Source organism: Podarcis erhardii (genome assembly GCF_964252035.2).
Source record: "Podarcis erhardii genome assembly, chromosome: 1".
Classification (NCBI taxonomy): Eukaryota; Metazoa; Chordata; class Lepidosauria; order Squamata; family Lacertidae; genus Podarcis; species Podarcis erhardii.
In genome coordinates this window covers 129,666,694-129,684,858 of record NC_138497.1, presented here as the reverse complement: position 1 = coordinate 129,684,858, position 18,165 = coordinate 129,666,694, and the positions used below count along the sequence as shown (strand labels likewise).

Below are 18,165 nucleotides of genomic sequence, written 5' to 3'. Positions count from 1 at the left end.
TTCCGTCTTGCGAGGCATTCGTCTTGCGGGGCACCACTGTACTTTTAAGGCGCATGAACTGTAAGATGAAAAACAAACCCAACCCCCAATAATAATAATAATAATAATAATAATAATAATAATAATAATAGGTGAAGGAATGAGACCTTGAAACTGCCTCTGAAATTGGCACGGTTAAGCGATAAAATAAAGCAGGGGTTCCCAAACTGTGGTCTAGCAGATCATCAATGGCCTGCAATCTTCATTCAGGTGGACCATGGCATTTCTGCATTAAATATTTCTATTGATTTTTAATGGCATTTTAATTGTTTTCTTTATTGTATTACCATTTGAATTCTATGCAATGCAAATTTGAAAACTATATAAGAAATAAAATAAGTAATAAAATTACAATTGTGACTGCAAACAGGAAAATCTTTAAGTGGCCCACCAAGATATTGAAGAGGTCGGGGAGTTTGGGAACCACTTATATAAAGGCTACATAACGTTAGGATTAACTCAGCAACAAATAAATGTTTTCAGCTTGCTCCTACCCTCAGTAGGTGAAGAGGCAAGTGTAACAGTCACTGTTTGTGTAAGAATATTACCACTGTCTGTTGTCCATTGAAGCTGAAAAGAGGAAGAAGAGCCATTTAAAGAAGCCAACACTCTTATCACGTGTTGACACACATCCAAATCACCGTGAAAAGACAAAAACTGAAATGCAGATTTACTTATTTGTTCTTATACTCTTATCTTTTAAATTCCTCCTTCTTAACCCTTCTGTGGTTTTAAGAAACAGTTAACTTGGTGTCAAACAAACCCTGGTCAAGTAATCATTTAAAGAAATAAAAGCCAAGCCTTCTGCCATGTGGAATATTAGCAAAACCTTCGAGGTCCTCTCTGATATTTGAGTTGTTCTAGCTAGGAGTTTGTGAGGGACGTGGGTGGCACTGTGGGTTAAACTACAGAGCCTAGGACTTGCCGATCAGAAGGTCGGCAGTTCGAATCCCCATGACGGGGTGAGCTCCCGTTGCTCAGTCCCAGCTCCTGCCAGCCTAGCAGTTCGAAAGCACGTCAAAGTGCAAGTAGATAAATAGGTACCACTCCAGCGGGAAGGTAAACGGCGTTTCCGTGCGCTGCTCTGGTTCGCCAGAAGCGGCTTAGTCATGCTGGCCACATGACCCGGAAGCTGTACGCCGGCTCCCTCAGCCAATAAAGCAAGATGAGCACCGCAACCCCAGAGTCGGTCGCAACTGGACCTAATGGTTAGGGGTTCCTTTACCTTTACTTAGCTAGGAGTTTGCCATGAACTTGCTGAGTGACAAGCCCAAATAATTTAAGCTTGTCACTTGTTCTATCAGATATCTATTAAGTGACCATTTTAGATAAATTTGCTCTACTAAAAACAATGTGTGGTTTTTTTTTTTTGTTTTATCATAGTTTATACTCCGTTTCTTATTTTGACAATACTGTATCAATCACCTTAGTAGGCAATTTAACTGTAATTTACTCAGGGGGAAAAATTATTTGTGCTAATGCCTTTGAAACAGTTATCCTGAGAGAGCAAGCAATGAAGACTGTCCACAAAATGACCACAAAACTCGGCTGAAAGAGAAAGAGAGGAAGAAAGAAGAGTCCACGCTTACCATTGCCGGAATAGCTTCTGAGTTGTATAATATCTTCCCATTTCTTAGTGACTTCTGCGCTTCATGAATGTGGTTCTTGAGATCATTTACAGTAGGAAAGAAAGACAAGTTGTGCTTCTCCGGCACTTCATCAGGTCTGAACAATTCTCGTTCCACAAACTTTCTGTTGAGTATTAGAAATGGGGGGAAAGAGAGGATTACACATGTGTTGATATGTGATTTATCGTACCTGCTGCTCTTCCGAACAACATACAATCAAGGCTTGAGAAGTTAACATTCCTTCCCCAAGCAGGGTAGAGCTCACATTCACAGATGGAGGTCTCCTGCCTCTCCTTTTCCTTATGCATCTGGAGACTGAGGTATCCTTGGGAATGCTGCAGGGGCCTACAAATGAAGCAAGACTTGGTGGAAGTCCCCTTCAAGCCCAAGTGTTTTACTCTTCTTCTTCTTGTTGTTGTTGTTTAGTCGTTTAGTTGTGTCTGACTCTTCGTGACCCCATGGACCAGAGCACGCCAGGCACTCATGTCTTCCACTGCCTCCCGCAGTTTGGTCAAACTCATGCTGGTAGCTTCGAGAACACTGTCCCACCATCTCGGCCTCTGTCGGCCTCTTCTCCTTGTGCCCTCCATCTTTCCCAACATCAAGGTCTTTTCCAGGGAGTCTTCTCTTCTCATGAGGGGGCCAAAGTATTGGAGCCTCAGCTTCACAATCTGTCCTTCCAGTGAGCACTCAGGGCTGATTTCCTTCAGAATGGAGAGGTTTGATCTTCTTGCAGTCCATGGGACTCTCAAGAGTCTCCTCCAGCACCAGAATTCAAAAGCATCAATTCTTCAGCAATCAGCCTTCTTTATGGTCCAGCTCTCACTTCAATACATCACTACTGGGAAAACCATAGCTTAAACTATACAGACCTTTGTTGGCAAGGTGATGTCTCAGCTTTTTACTCTACTAACATACATTTAGCCTGATTATCCAGGGTCAGATTTTTTAAAATTTAAATCGGATTTTTTTAAAATTTAAATTGGATTTTTAAAATAAAATGCTTGGGGTGGGGAATCTTTCTAAAGATAGGTTTCTACATTATAGTCCTAAGGCTATTCATCAGGAAATAAGGATTTGTTTTAAGTTTTCATGTATGCTAAAACTCAGTTTAAAGTTTAAAAGAGAAAAAAATGTTTAACCACATCAGTTAACTAACATGGATAAACATGCTATAATGTTATGGGTTCATTTAAATAAATTGTTTAAATTGTTATTAAGGAAATGATTATTTTCTCCTTCCAATAAAGTACAGCAGAGAAGCTGTCCAAATATAAGCAGTTAACTTATTAAACCTCACAATAATTTCCTAACTATCTGTCTATGTATTTCTAATAGTATAACCAAATTAGTAATCTTTGATATAGCTGTAAAAATTTATTATTCCAAAAATGAAACCTTCATCTGGTTGTACATATTAAGATTATGCGAGCAAGAATGATTCTTTCTGTTAAAAAATGATTCAAAACAAGTCTTACTGACTAGTGATTTAAATCGTGATTTAAATCTAATCCACCCTGTGATTAACCCATTCTTTTCCTACTGGAAATTTTGCCAGACTACTTAGGAAAAATCCAAAAACAAAACTCAAAAACAAAACAACCAGGCAAACAGAAGTTTGGTAAAGAAAATACTTCATAGAATACCAGTATGTAAAGCTTTCTCTTCTGTGCAGTGTAAGAAAAACTACAACTTAGCCCATACATTGGACTCTTGAAAAATCTCAGGTATGGATAATAAAGTAGTAAGTTTCTATGCTATAGGCATAGGGACTAGAGGTTTACTACAGGTATCTGGGGTCGTCTTTCCAATTGGTTTGAAAAGCACCTACTTTGATATAAGGGAAGGATCTGTGAAACCACATTCCACTCCCAAAACAGCCAAAATGTCGAAATCAGGACGGGGTGGGGAGCAGGTGCTGTGTCATAACCCACACAAAGTGGAAGAAGTGTGTTGCGTAGAGACTTACAAAGACTTACCGTAACTGTTTCCTCACTGCGTAGACTTGTTCTATTCCTTGAGACACTAGCTCTCGGATCTTATCTGCAACTTGCGGGTGAAGTCGCGAGGGCAGCGTGCAGCTTTCATCTTTGCCTGTGTCGTCCTCATCCTCAGGAGACGGTATGGAGAACGGCGATCGTGGGAGGCACATCTCTAGCTCATGATACTGATGAGCCTGCTGAGTAGGTAACTGCACATACCACCTGGCGAGAAAAATTGGCAGATGCAACTCCCAAGAAAGTAATTCCTTTTTCCAGCAGGAGGGGGGAAACCAACTCTAGTGAATATTTCAGGTCTGTCTAACTCAGGCATAGGCAAACTCCGGCCTTCCAGATGTTTGGGACTACAATTCCCATCATCCCTAGCTAACAGGACCAGTGGTCAGGGATGATGGGAATGGTAGTCTCAAAACGTCTGGAGGGCCGAGTTTGCCTATGCCTGGTCTAACTCATGGGCATCACCACACTTCCACACAGATTGCTGTTATCTTTGCCACTCCACGGCAGTAAAAGGTAAAGGACCCCTGGATGGTTAAGTCCAGTCAAAGGCGACTATGGGGTGCGGTGCTCATCTCGCTTTCAGGCTGAGGGAACCAGTGTTTGTCCACAGACAGCTTTCCGGATCACATGGCCAGCATGACTAAACCGCTTCTGGTGCAACAGAACACCGTGACGGAAGTCAGAGCACATGGAAATGCCATTTACCTTCCTGCCACAGTGGTACCTATTTATCTACTTGCACTGGTGTGCTTTCGAACTGCTAGGTTGGCAGGAGCTGGGACCGAGCAATGGGAGCTCATCCTGTCACGGGGATTCGAACTGCCAACCTTTTGACCAGCAAGCCCAAGAGGCTCAGTGGTTTAGACCACAGCGCTATCTGTGTCCCTGGCAGTAGCACTATCTTGGAGTAGGTGCAGTCTGGGACGCTGTCCAGTAGCATGTGCCACTGATCCTGATCACACTGCACTGTGCACTGTGCACTGCACTGAGCGCCTTCCATCTCAGACCCTATGACTGGCAGGTGAGGCCTTGTTGGTGATGCCACAACTGTGTCCAGTTCTGGGCACCACAGTTCAAGAAGGACACTGACAAACTGGAACGTGTCCAGAGGAGGGCAACCAAAATGGTCAAAGGCCTGGAGACGATGCCTTATGAGGAACGGCTAAGGGAGCTGGGCATGTTTAGCCTGGAGAAGAGGAGGTTAAGGGGTGATATGATAGCCATGTTCAAATATATAAAAGGATGTCACATAGAGGAGGGAGAAAGGTTGTTTTCTGCTGCTCCAGAGAAGCGGACACGGAGCAATGGTTCCAAACTACAAGAAAGAAGATTCCACCTAAACATTAGGAAAAACTTCCTGACAGTGAGAGCTGTTCGACAGTGGAATTTGCTGCCAAGGAGTGTGGTGGAGTCTCCTTCTTTGGAGGTCTTTAAGCAGAGGCTTGACAACCATATGTCAGGAGTGCTCTGATGGTGTTTCCTGCTTGGCAGGGGGTTGGACTCGATGGCCCTTGTGGTCTCTTCCAACTCTATGATTCTATGATTCTAACTGGGGTCTGCTTTTCAGTAGTGGTTCCCCTTTGTGGAGTGCCCTCCCTAATGAGTTGTGCCTGTCTCCAACATTATTAACTTCCAGGAGAAATCTGAAAACATTCATTTATCCAGGCATTTGCTGCCTGAATAATGTTGCATGCTACCCTAATATCTGAGCAGTATGAGATTCCAGAGTTTCCAGGCTCTTAACCAGGGTTTGTGGTTCCTTTTGGGAATGATGTCTTTATGATATATAGTTTATTTACACCTATGTACAACCTGAGCCTACAATTAATATTAATAGGTAAAGGTAAAGGGACTTCTGACGATTAGGTCCAATCGTGGCCGACTCTGGGGTTGCGGTGCTCATCTCGCTTTATTGGCCGAGGGAGCCAGCTTCCGGGTCATGTGGCCAGCATGACTAAGCCGCTTCTGTCGAACCAGAGCAGCACACGGAAACGCCGTTTACCTTCCCGCCGGAACAGTACCTATTTATATACTTGCACTTTGATGTGCTTTTGAACTGCTAGGCTGGCAGGAGCAGGGACCGAGCAACAGGAGCTCACCCCGTCGTGGGGATTCGAACCGCCGACCTTCTGATCAGCAAGTCCTAGGCTCTGTGGTTTAACCCACAGTGCCACCCGCGTCCCAATATTAATAATAATTGATTATTTATACTCCGCCCATCTGGCTGAGTCTCCCCAGCCACTCTGGGCAGCTCCCAGTAAAAACAGTACAGCATTAAATATTGAGGGGTTCATGGCAAAAGGGTCTTGTTTCTCCAGAGTGCTCACTGGAAGGACAGATCGTGAAGCTGAGGCTCCAATACTTAGGCCACCTCATGAGAAGAGAAGACTCCCTGGAAAAGACCCTGATGCTGGGAAAGATGGAGGGCACAAGGAGAAGGGGACGACAGAGGACGAGATGGTGGGACAGTGTTCTCGAAGCTACCAGCATGAGTTTGACCAAACTGTGGGAGGCAGTGGAAGACAGGAGTGCCTGGCGTGCTCTGGTCCATGGGGTCACGGACACGACTAAACGACTAAACAACAACAAATCAAGCTGAAAGACATACATTACCTGAGAACCCCACCAGCATCAATCAGGTTTTTCTTCAGCACGTTGAAAGCTTTCTCCTGTTCCACACGTAAAATTTTCTTATCAATTTTGGGGTCTGTCGGAACTCTATACTCGGGGAACTTTTGGACCTTCTTAATATAGATCCTGCCACAGGAAAGGAGGGGAAGGAATCACAACAGAGACTACGACAAACAAACACACTCTCTTATTCTATTAAGACGTTTTAGAATGAAAAACGCCTAACTATTTAAAGAGGTGGAAGAGTGACACGACCCCTTAAAACATATTTGCCCCGCACAGCTGCTCTTATCTATTTTTATAATATTGGTAGTAACATTTTCATGCAAAATTTTTTTGTACGCTGTTGATCAGATAAACATTTGTCCTATTTACTAAAATGTCCAAACCTTCTACAGTGGCAGGGTATAAATAATATATTGATTAATTATTTAATAATAATAATAATAATAATAATAATAATAATAATAATAATTTATTATTTATATCCCGCCCATCTGGCTGTTTCCCCAGCCACTCTGGGCGGCTCCCAATCGAGTCTTAAAAACAATACAGCATTAAATATTAAAAGCTTTCCTAAACAGGGCTGCCTTCAGATGTCTTTTACAAATAGGATAGCTGCTTATTTCCTTCACATCTGAAGGGAGGGCATTCCACAGGGCGGGTGCCACTACCGAGAAGGCCCTCTGTTTGGTTCCCTGTAATCTCACTTCTCGCAATGAGGGAACCGCCAGAAGGCCCTTGGCGCTGGATCTCAGTGTCCAGGCTGAATGGTGAGGGTGGAGTTGCTCCTTCTGGTATACTGGACCGAGGCCGTTTAGGGCTTTAAAGGTCAGCACCAACACTTTGAATTGTGCTCGGAAACATACTGGGAGCCAATGCAGATCTCTCAGGACCGGTGTTATGTGGTCCTGGCGGCCACTCCCAGTCACCAGTCTAGCTGCCGCATTCTGGATTACTTGCAGTTTCTGGGTCATCTTCAAAGGTAGCCCCACGTAGAGCGCATTGCAGTAGTCCAAGCGGGAGATAACTAGAGCATGCACCACTCTGGCGAGACAGTCCGCAGGCAGGGAGGTTCTTAGCCTGCGTACGAGGTGGAGCTGGTAGATAGCCGCCCTGGACACAGAATTAACCTGCGCCTCCATGGACAGCTGTGAGTCCAAAATGACTCTCAGGCTGCACACCTGGTCCTTCAGGGGCACAGTTACCCCATTCAGGACATTCATTATTCATTATTCATATTATTATTCTACTTTCCCGGCTATCCATCGCTTACCTTGCAGGACAGGTGGCTTTGTACACTTGGCAGGAAACGTCCTCCTGTTCACCAGTTTTCCTGGGCTGAAAACCCTTCCTCCGGGGCCCATATTGGCACTCCATCACTATGGCTCTGCTTCCTGTTTCGAGGGAAATGCTGCATGTTCATTGCGACAGATATTTTGTTTCCTTGGCAGATCAGTTTGGGATAGGTATGGGGGGAAATACATCCATCCAAACAGCCAAATCCAGAAGTGGCCAACCCTCCGTGGTCCATTCTGACGAACTGTGGGGCGGGGGCCACCCAACTATCAATAATCTGACACCATATAAAGTCAGGGGATTCTAACTTCAAGCCAAACACTTGCAAAGAAAGACTCTACCTTTGCTGTTCCGGCTGGAATTCAGCACTTTTTGAATCTAAGCCACAGCTGAAGGACAGCGGCAGAGCAAGCCGATTGGGCGCTTAGGGCAGTGCATGTGCCCTGTGCCCAGGGGCAGTGCCAGCCGCTTATGGGCGGGGCCAGCTGGGGCAGGACGCTTTGAGGAGTCTGCCTGCCTCCTCCCTCTCAGCCACCCTACAACTGAGGGGGAGGTGGCGGGTGGACTGTTTCTGGCAGCACAGCGCCTATGGGCGCCTAAGCCACCGCGTCACTCCCAGGAGAGATGCATGGCTCGGGCACACTGCAGGCCCCGCGGTGAGTGCCACCCGGCATTTTGTTAAACCCCCCCCCCCAGTGGTGACACCTGGGGTGGCCTGCCCCCACCGCACCCCCTTCCTCCGTCCCTGCTGAAGGAGAACCAGTAGCAGAGCCAGCCAGCCCATGAACTGCAACTGCTTCGGGCAGCGGAAGTGCAAGTGGCAGCACCTCCGCAGATACCTTGCCCACCTGCACCGCTGGAGAAACAGCGCTGGCAGAAGCACCCGTTTTTTATGAGATCTCGCAGAAAGCTTGCGAGATCTTGTAAACCACATGAGAGCTAGCAGGAAACCAGTGCCACCTCTCCGGCAGCAGCAGCTGACAGAAAGCACATTCCTGTTTCGCCTCAGGCGGCAAAACAGGACACACCAAACCTGACCGGGAGCTCACTAAATGCACGTGCTATTCGTAAGACTTTGTTAAAAACAAATTATTTAATAATTTAACACTGCTAGAGAGCAAGAGACGTGTGTGTTCCATGACAATAAAGTTTTCATAGGTAAAAAGAGAATGTATGGCCTGCGCACGCTATTTATTTGAAGATGGCATAACTGTTTATTCCATCACAATTGTATGTATATAAAGGCAACACCATAGTGGCTTCCAAACATGCAATGGAGATTATATCTGTGTAGAAAAGGGGTCTGTGAAGAGTTCTAAATGACATTTTCCCTCAAAAGACTAGAACACAGGTACCAACACACAAGCACACAGCAGAATATGAGTGAAAACCACTACAATGTAGGCACTGAGACTTTTCCCTTTGTGACCTTTCACAATACCGATAGATATTCTGCAAAGGAAAATGAAGCACAGTCTCTCTAATAAATCTGAAAACCATTAAGAAGAAAGTAAGTTACCAGCATTGACAAAAGGGATCCCATCAAATGGAACATATTGTGATTTCCACATCAGCCTCGTGGCAGGTTTAGCTGGGCTTGGAGACTGGCGCGTTCCCCACACACTGTGCGTTTGCTGCTTGTGCACTGTTAGAATATTCTCTAATTCTGTTTCACTTGAACAATAGCCACGGTATGAATCCCCAATTTTCTGCATGAAGAGGAGGTGAAATAATAGGATTTATTCACCAATTAAAATGTGATTTGGAGTTCAAGAAGTCAGTATCATCACATGAGATGCCTGTGGCAATTCGGTGCGTTGTACGCACATTATCTGCAGGAGACAGAATTTTTCCAAGAGTTTCTTCCCTTCCCAATTTTCCTGAGTTTAAGATGCAGTTTCTGGGTTTATTTGTTGAAAACAGTGTTAAACATTTTATGTTTTGCCATAACTCCATGTACCCCCTTTAACTGTACAGTCATACCTCAGGGTGAATATTTTCAGGTTGAATATTTTCGGGTTGCGCTCCGTGGTGACCTGGAAGTAACAGTATGTTAAAAAGGTAAAGGTACCCCTGCCCGTACGGGCCAGTCGTGTCCGACTCTGGGGTTGCGCACCCCGGCCGGGGGCCAGCGCTGTCCGAAGACACTTCCGGGTCATGTGGCCAGCGTGACAAGCTGCATCTGCCAAGCCAGCGCAGCACACGGAAACACCGTTTACCTTCCCGCTAGTAAGCGGTCCCTATTTATCTACTTGCACCCGAGGGTGCTTTCGAACTGCTAGGTTGGCAGGCGCTGGGACCGAGCAACGGGAGCGCACCCCGCCGCGGGGATTCGAACCGCCGACCTGACAATTGGCAAGTCCTAGGCGCTGAGGTTTTACCCACAGCGCCACCCGCGTCCCACAGTAACAGTAACAGTAACAGTATGTTACTTCCAGGTTTTGCCGCTCGCACATGCGCAGACGCTCAAAATGATGTCACGCGCATGCACAGAAGTGGCAAATCACGACCCACGCACGTGCAGACGGGGGTTGCGTTCACTTCAGGATGCAAACAGGGCTCTGGAACAGAGCCAGCACCGTCCGTTAAGAGTTTGGGTGTAATCTTCGATACCTCCCTCTCTATGGAGGCGCAGATTACAGCTATAACAAAGGCGGCATTTTTTCATCTCCGCCAAGCTAAGCAGTTGGCCCCTTATCTCTCTCGCCCTGACCTAGCCACTGTGATCCATGCGACGGTCACCTCCAGACTGGATTATTGTAACTCGCTCTACGTGGGGCTGCCCTTGAGACTGACCCAGAAACTCCAGCGGGTGCAGAATGCCGCGGCGAGACTCCTTATGGGGTCTTCGCTGCGAGATCACATTCATCCGGTACTATACCAGCTGCACTGGCTCCCGGTGGAGTACAGGATCAGGTTTAAGGTGCTGGTTTTAACCTTTAAAGCCCTATACGGCTCGTACCTATGGGACCGCCTCTCCTGGTATGCCCCACAGAGAAACCTACGGTCTGCAAATAATAACATCCTCAAGGTCCCAGGCCTCAGAGAGGTTAGGCTGGCCTCAACTAGAGCCAGGGCCTTCTCGGCTGCGGCTCCAATCTGGTGGAACGCTCTGTCACAAGAGACTAGGGCCCTGCGGGACCTGACATCCTTCTGCAGGGCCTGCAAGACAGAGTTGTTCCACCAGGCCTTTGGTCAGGGCGCAGCCTGACTCCCTCCTCTGGCAACCCGCACAGAATCTTGCTTAATTAGTTGCCATTAATTCGATTTTAATTGATTTGTATAATGAAATATTTTTAGAATGTGTGAATATCTGATAGTTTGATAGTTTGATTGTTGTTAGCCGCCCTGAGCCCGGCTTCGGCTGGGGAGGGCGGGATATAAATAAAATTTATTATTATTATTATTATTATTATTATTATTATTATTATTATTATCCCGTTCGCATCTAGAGGTACCACTGTATATGAGTGAAAGCTCAGTGACAAGTGTGTATAGAATGCTATTTTGGAAAGCAACGCTTTTTCATTTCTTCTGACTTTTACTGCTGTACATGATTCTAAAGAGAAATGTCTGCTGAGCAGTGTGCACCATCTCCAATGATTCTCCTTATATGCCTACTTAATGTCAAACACCCAAAACACTATTTTAAAAACACAGGCAAGTGCATAAAGCCGTTTCAATATTATATGGGGTAACAGCCAAACAGAAAACTTCTGGGAAAATTGTGTGCTATTGTAACAAGTTCTCCAATCAGTCTAAGTACAGTGGTACCTCAGGTTATGAACCTAATTTGTTCCGGAGGTCCGTTCTTAACCCGAAGCCATTCTTAACCTAGGGTGCGCTTTCATTAATGGGGCCTCCCGCTGCCGCAGTAGCGTGATTTCCGTTCTCATCCTGGGGCAAAGTTCTCAACCCGAGGCACTATTTCTGGGTTAGCGGAGTTTGTAACCCAACGTGTTTGTAACCCGAAGCGTTTGTAACCCGAGGTACCACAGTATTTTAAAAGTATGCAAGCTAAAGGTTATAGTCATCACCCAAGATAGATATAAATATTATGTTGTCAGCTATTCTATGGCGTTTTGGCGAAGGGCAGTATACAGTGGTACCTCCGTTTGCGGACGAGATCCGTTCCGGAGCTCTGGTCGGATCCCGAGGTTTTCACTACCAGAGGTGCCTGTTTTGTGCATGTGCATGGCACGGTAGAGCGCTTCTACGCGTGCGGCAAAACCCAGAAAAATACTTCCGGGTTTGCCGCGTTTGCATCCTGAAGTTTACATAACCGGAGGGTTACGTAACGCGAGGTACTACTGTATGTCTATAATTTTCTTAATAAAACCAAAACAAATGAACTGCTCAGGAGTTTAAGGCAGTTTAGAAGAAGACTCGTGGTAGCAAAGCCTTGCCATAAACAGTGTATTCATCAGATGAAGGGTTTGACTGAAAGGCTTGTTGCATTTCATGAAAGATACTAGTGAAAAACTTACACAGCATACCTTTTCCAGAGACCAATTACAATTACTTTCCCACTTTCAACTAAGTTGCTAGGGCCATTTACATTCCATGACATCCACTGAAATCCCCGTGTGGCTACCACTAGACTGCCTTGGCTCTGAACAAACTACAAGACAGTTGAACTGACGAAGGACAAGTAACTAAGAAGTGTAGCCACCTCCGATACTAGTTTGTGAGATTAATACTTTGCTCAGTTGTTGTTGTTTTTAGCTCACCTCACAGTTCCTGAGACGGCGAGCCCAGGTAGGTGTGTTTGAGGACAATGGTTGAGGGGAAACTGGAAAAGTGTCTTCCAATAACCTGAGCAATAAATGCAAAATGGGATATAGAGTCAAAAAAAATCCATGCAAATAAACACGTAATCACAGATTTAGACGATGTTGCTATATTAAGGACAGAAGCAGACTGCTTTTCACTTCTTGCGGTTAACATTTGTAAGGCAGTATTTGCAATACTTCAAAAAATATTTAAAAAGCTATCATTCAAAGCAACAACCTACTCTTTCACTTTATTGCTGCAAGCCTTCAGGGACAAGATCTCCTATGTCAATCATTAGAAAGCAACCTGTGACCATTTCATAGATGCAACAAGAGGAAGTTCAGCTAAAATACTGACAATGGGAAAAACTGCAGAACTTCACAGTCTGTTTGAGAAGAGATTTCCTCATCTTCTGACCTACCTGGTGGCTGTTGCTTTGGACACCGTAAGAGATGCTTGAGGATGAAGGATGTATCTGCTTGTACCATCTGCAACAGCAGCCACTGCAACAGTTCGCAAGCCCCCACCATTTCTCTCTTCTGAAGCATCTTAGGAAAAAGATGGGGGGGAACACGTCCCTCTTTAATAAGTGCTTAGAGAACCAAGAAAGCGCAATTCAGAAAACTGAATATTCTGTCTCTCACAGCTACAATAAACCTACCATTAAAATTATGGACTGGTCATTTCTTCATCAGAGGGCAAACGGGCAAATTTAGCAGGGGACCAAATACTCCCCCCCCTCACTGTACAATTACATAATGAAGGTGTATGCCTTGGCACCAGAATTCACAAATTGAATGTTTTTTTTTTTTTTTTTTTAAATAATTTTTATTGGGTTTTTACATTTTATAACAACAGACACACACACAAAGACAAAGACAAACAAACACACAAATACAATTACATACCCTAAATTTCTTTACCCACTTTCATTGACTTCCCCCCACCCCCTCCTCTTACATCCCAATTCCAAAATTAATTCAGCAAGTTCTTACCTAACCTCTTAAAGATATTCACATTGCTTTTAAAGATTAAATTCTTTTGTTTATCTATATTCAACTATCCAATTCTCTTATAATCATTAATTTCTTTTTTTTTAAGGTCGATCTAACTTCCCCTTCACAAATTTTCCCTTTATTATATTAATTATAGGTCACATTGACCAAGTAAAACAAAACATAACATTTTATAGTTCTATTCTCTCCCCCCCCTGCCCCGGTTTCTGTCCCTTCCTAGACAAATGTCCAGAAAACAAGCAAAAAGTAGTTCTAGCCGGGATTCCTCACGTCCGAGGCGTCTGATTCTCTGTCAGTCCCTCTCTGCCAGCTATATTGGTAGTCCTCTTTGATGGTCCTAAGACCCCGAAGGAGTTCAGTCAGAGTCACATCATATTTTCTTTCATCCAGAATGTTGAAGAGTGTTTGCTGCGAAAGACCATCTAGTTTTCCATACTCAAGAGAAAAGTCCCAATCATGTTGCTTTGTTCTTTCTAGTTTTAATATTCCAAGTACTCCAGGGGCTTCTCTCTTCTTCTTTCTCCTCTTTCGCAGGTCTGTAATCCAGAGGTCTTCTTGCTCATACTCTAACACTGCAGATTCCTGGTTGATATTTTCCACTTGTAGTGTCTGAACTCCTTCTTTTTTCTCTGTCAATTCCAAAGGCATCTCTTCCTGCTCAGCTGCAGAAATTTTATCATGCGTCTCCTTTGTGCATTCAGCAGAGTTGTTTGTTTCAGGATTCAAGGTCATAAAAACTTTACTCAGAGCCATACTCTGCTCCTGCAGGATTCCCACGAGAAAAAACATTTTTTCTATCTCCGCCAGTAATTTTCCCTCTGCAGCCATTGTAATGTCACTAATTCCCCCTAGGGGGCTTTCAGTTATTTAGTAGTCCTTTTCCAATAATCTGTTACTTTGTTATTATCAATACTTTGTTTCCAATCGCCTCAGTCCAAATGTATCAGCTTTAATTCCAAGAGTTGTTAAATAGCAAAATTCTTTACTTTGTCCGCCCGTTTGACAGCTTCTTTGACAGCTGTCAAACTCCTTTCACTTCTTCCTCCGGCACCCAAATAGGACACTCCCGGGTTTTTTTGGGGGGGATACACACAAAGTTCCAAATTCCCTTTCTCTCCAGCACAAAAATCTTGTTCTATCAAATTTGTGAGAAACTTTTAAATCATCAAAACAGTATTCATTCCGCCTTAATTCTCCGTTCCTTGCTTTGAAACGTCTATAAGTAGAGGGGGTGCGGACTTCCCTTTAACACATCCCCCGATCGTACCAAATTCACAGAATAAAAATTTTAAAGTCCAAATTCCACTACTCACGGGTCCTTTGTTATCCAGTCCAAATTTTGGGAAGAAAGTCAGCGCTCTCCGGCCATGGCTTGCGGCTTCGCTCTACTGAGGTAGCGGTCTACTCTCAGCACCACGCCACTCTCCGTACCCTCTCCGCAGCCTTTAAAAAGGCTCTTCGTGGGTCGGGGAGGGCGCTTAAGGTGCCCACCGAGTCACCAAGTCCGCAGGCTTCCGCGCCTGCGGTTTCTGAGGGTCCCCGTGTCGCCGGCACGGCAAGACCCGTCCTCAGTAGAGCCGATTCCCTCCGGAGCTCGGAGGGAATCCGCCATTAGCCGTTCGCGCTAACCCGGAAGTCCCCACAAATTGAATGTTAAGCGCTTTCACTTAGTAGCATGTTGTACTGATTTCAGTGGAACTTGCTTCCACATAGTCTGTTGGGACATGATGTACCTTACCCTGAGAACTGGTGACATCCAGAAGTTGACCTTGGGGAATAATCACTTGTGCCATTCCTGGCTGAGAAGGAATAACGTGCAACACTTGCCCATTTTCAGACTGGCTGGCAACTATCATCTTTGAAGGAAACAAAGAAATGGTACAATGAATATCATATATTATTTGAGAGAGAGATTTATAACAATAAGCTTCAAGCCAATCTGAAATTATTCATCTCTGTTTTATAGAAAAATCAGAAACCACTCTAAGATCTAGGTTTGAATCTAAAAAGAAAGACTAATGTTCTTAGTGATAAGATCCACATATTAATGGAATCCCCCCTGCCCCGGTTCCCTTAACACAGCGATTCGACAAAACCACAACACACTTAATCCACATATCTGTTTATGAAGTACAGAAGACTAATGTGTTATTAAGGTTGGCAATTAAAAAAATATTCAGTTGATTCGTCATCTGCTATTTAGTCCACAAAACGTAACGCAGATTAGGGCATTATTACATTTCAACACAGGGTTCCTTTTTCAAATACATTGGAGGGAAAACTAAACAAACAAAAACTGCCCTAAGATGTATTTACTCACCATGTGAGTGCTGGACCCCTCTGAGGATTGTACTTCATAAAGGGGATGGCCACTCTGGCGTACAAGTTGAAACCCTTCTGCTGAAAAAGGGAGTGTCTGCGACAGCTGAATTTGTGCATTCAGTGACTGAGAAACATCTTCCGAAATGGGCGCTGTGATGGGCGGGACTGCCTGAGGAACATTTGGCCCAAAGGATGGGTCCCCGGTTTCCACGTATGCTAGATGCTGTCATACAGAATATATATTGACATCTTTTCAATCATTTGCTTTTTTAAAATCTTCGGAATAGCAAATGGTACCTTAATACCAAGATGACCAGTGAGGCGATTTCTACTCAAACCTGAGCTTTCTGGCTGAAAACTATGGCCAGAAAAGGCACCTCGATTGGACTGCCATCATCCCTCTTGTATCATCTGGGCTATGATACCGTCCTTGAATCCCTGAGGCAAAAGCTTTGGGACATTTCACATAGCGACCTGCGATCTCGATCTCATGTAATCTGTGGCCCAGTAGCAACAGGAATCCAATACAGTGGTACCTTGGGTTAAGTACTTAATTCGTTCTGGAGGTCCGTTCCTAACCTGAAACTGTTCTTAACCTGAAGCACCACTTTAGCTAGTGGGGCCTCCTGCTGCCGCTGCGCTGCCGCTGCACGATTTCTGTTCTCATCCTGAAGCAAAGTTCTTAACTCGAGGTAATATTTCTGGGTTAGTGGAGTCTGTAACCTGAAGCGTATGTAACCTGCAGTGTATGTAACCCAAGGTACCACTGTATGGGTACAACTTTCAGATACCCTCATATCTTAGGAACCTGTCTGTACCAGCCTATCGGCATTTATTTACCAAAGCCAAACTAAATGTATTTACTTCGGAAGTACTAAATGGTAGACTGAGAGGCATCCCTTATCAGAATAGGCTTTGTTCATGTTCTCAGGACGTCGATTGCATGAAGCATATCTCACTGTATTGTGGGCAGTACGAGCAAGCAAGGGACCTACTGGCAAATCTGCCGGGAAAATTTGAAGCCTCCCATATTTAATATCTTTTGGATGATAGGTCCAATGATATTGCACTGGCCGTGGTAAAGTTTCTTCCGGAAGTCAAAAGAAGCATAGATCATCAAGCTCGAGACAAAACAAAATGACCGCCTCGGTTTCTCTCTCTTTTGTGGTTGGCTGTCTTAACTGTATTTTGTTCTGAAATTGTTCTATGGGTCTTTGGACCGCAATAAAGATTTATTATTATATACTCAAACCACACCCACCCACCAGCTGATGTCACTTTGTTTTAGCAACACCTTTGGGACTGCAAGGGACGCGGGTGGCGCTGTGGGTTAAAGCACAGGACTTGCCGACCAGAAGGTTGGCGGTTCGAATCCCCGTGACAGGGTGAGATCCCGTTGCTCGGTCCCAGCTCCTGCCAACCTAGCAGTTCGAAACACGTCAAAGTGCAAGTAGATAAATAGGTGCCGCTCTGGTGGGAAGGTAAACGGCATTTCTGTGTGCTGCTCTGGTTCACCAGAAGCGGCTTAGTCATGCTGGCCACATGACCCAGAAGCTGTACGCCGGCTTCCTCGGCCGATAAAGCGAGATGAGCGCCGCAACCCCAGAGTCGGCCACGACTGGACCTAATGGTCAGGGGTCCCTTTACCTTTACCTTTGGGACCGCAAAGCACTCAACATTACCAACAAATTTGGCCTGCGAGGTCAATTCACACAGGGTTGCCAAATTTTGAGCAGCAAATAAGAGGACACATTTGCCAACTTCTACTTTTAACTATGGAACGCTGTAACGACTCTACGCATGAAAAAGACCTGAAAAAAGAGGGCATATGGCAACCCATGAAGGTTAAAGCCATGGTTTTCCCAGTAGTGATGTATGGAAGTGAGAGCAGGACCATAAAGAAGGCTGATCACCGAATAATTTATGTTTTTGAATTATGGTGTTGGAGGAGACTCTTGAGAGTCCCATGGACTGCAAGAAGATCAAACCAATCCATTCTTAAGGAAATCAGCCCTGAGTGCTCACTGGAAGGACAGATCGTGAAGCTGAGGCTCCAATACTTTGGCCACCTCATGAGAAGAGAAGACTCCCTGGAAAAGACCCTGATGTTGGGAAAGATGGAGGGCGCAAGGAGAAGGGGACGACAGAGGACGAGATGGTTGGATAGTGTTCTTGAAGCTACCAGCATGAGTTTGACCAAACTGAGGGAGGCAGTGGAAGACACGAGTGCCTGGCGTGCTCTGGTCCATGGGGTCACAAAGAGTCAGACACGACTAAACGACTAAACAACAACAACAACGAAAGTTAACAAATATATGACTGATCATTTACCTGGAATACTTGGTCCTCAGTTTCCACCTCTTCAGTATTATTAGAGTTGACCAATAAGTCACTAGCTCTCTCCATACTGGCTGCATGTTCAACTCCATTTTCTTCCATTACAGAACAGACTAGAAA

The 18,165-nt window shown here is 44.9% G+C and overlaps 1 protein-coding gene across 4 annotated transcripts in view; it reads right to left on the bottom strand.

Moving 5' to 3' along the window:
• The window catches only part of CARF (calcium responsive transcription factor), a 32,462-nt gene that overhangs the window by 8,351 nt on the left and 5,946 nt on the right, over positions 1-18,165 (bottom strand). For all 4 annotated transcript variants that reach the window (XR_014160690.1, XR_014160691.1, XM_081878493.1 and 1 more), the window contains 11 exons: positions 18,040-18,158; positions 15,707-15,931; positions 15,125-15,242; positions 12,792-12,918; positions 12,328-12,412; positions 9,117-9,306; positions 7,575-7,695; positions 6,281-6,424; positions 3,647-3,871; positions 1,629-1,791; positions 534-609 (listed from right to left, as the gene is read on the bottom strand). Coding sequence is in view for 2 of the 4 variants with exons in the window: in XM_081878493.1 (XP_081734619.1) it covers positions 534-609; positions 1,629-1,791; positions 3,647-3,871; positions 6,281-6,424; positions 7,575-7,695; positions 9,117-9,306; positions 12,328-12,412; positions 12,792-12,918; positions 15,125-15,242; positions 15,707-15,931; positions 18,040-18,147 (1,582 nt within the window). In the remaining 2 variants the exon portion in view is untranslated. Of the gene's footprint in view, positions 1-533; positions 610-1,628; positions 1,792-3,646; positions 3,872-6,280; positions 6,425-7,574; positions 7,696-9,116; positions 9,307-12,327; positions 12,413-12,791; positions 12,919-15,124; positions 15,243-15,706; positions 15,932-18,039; positions 18,159-18,165 lie in introns of those variants that run through there.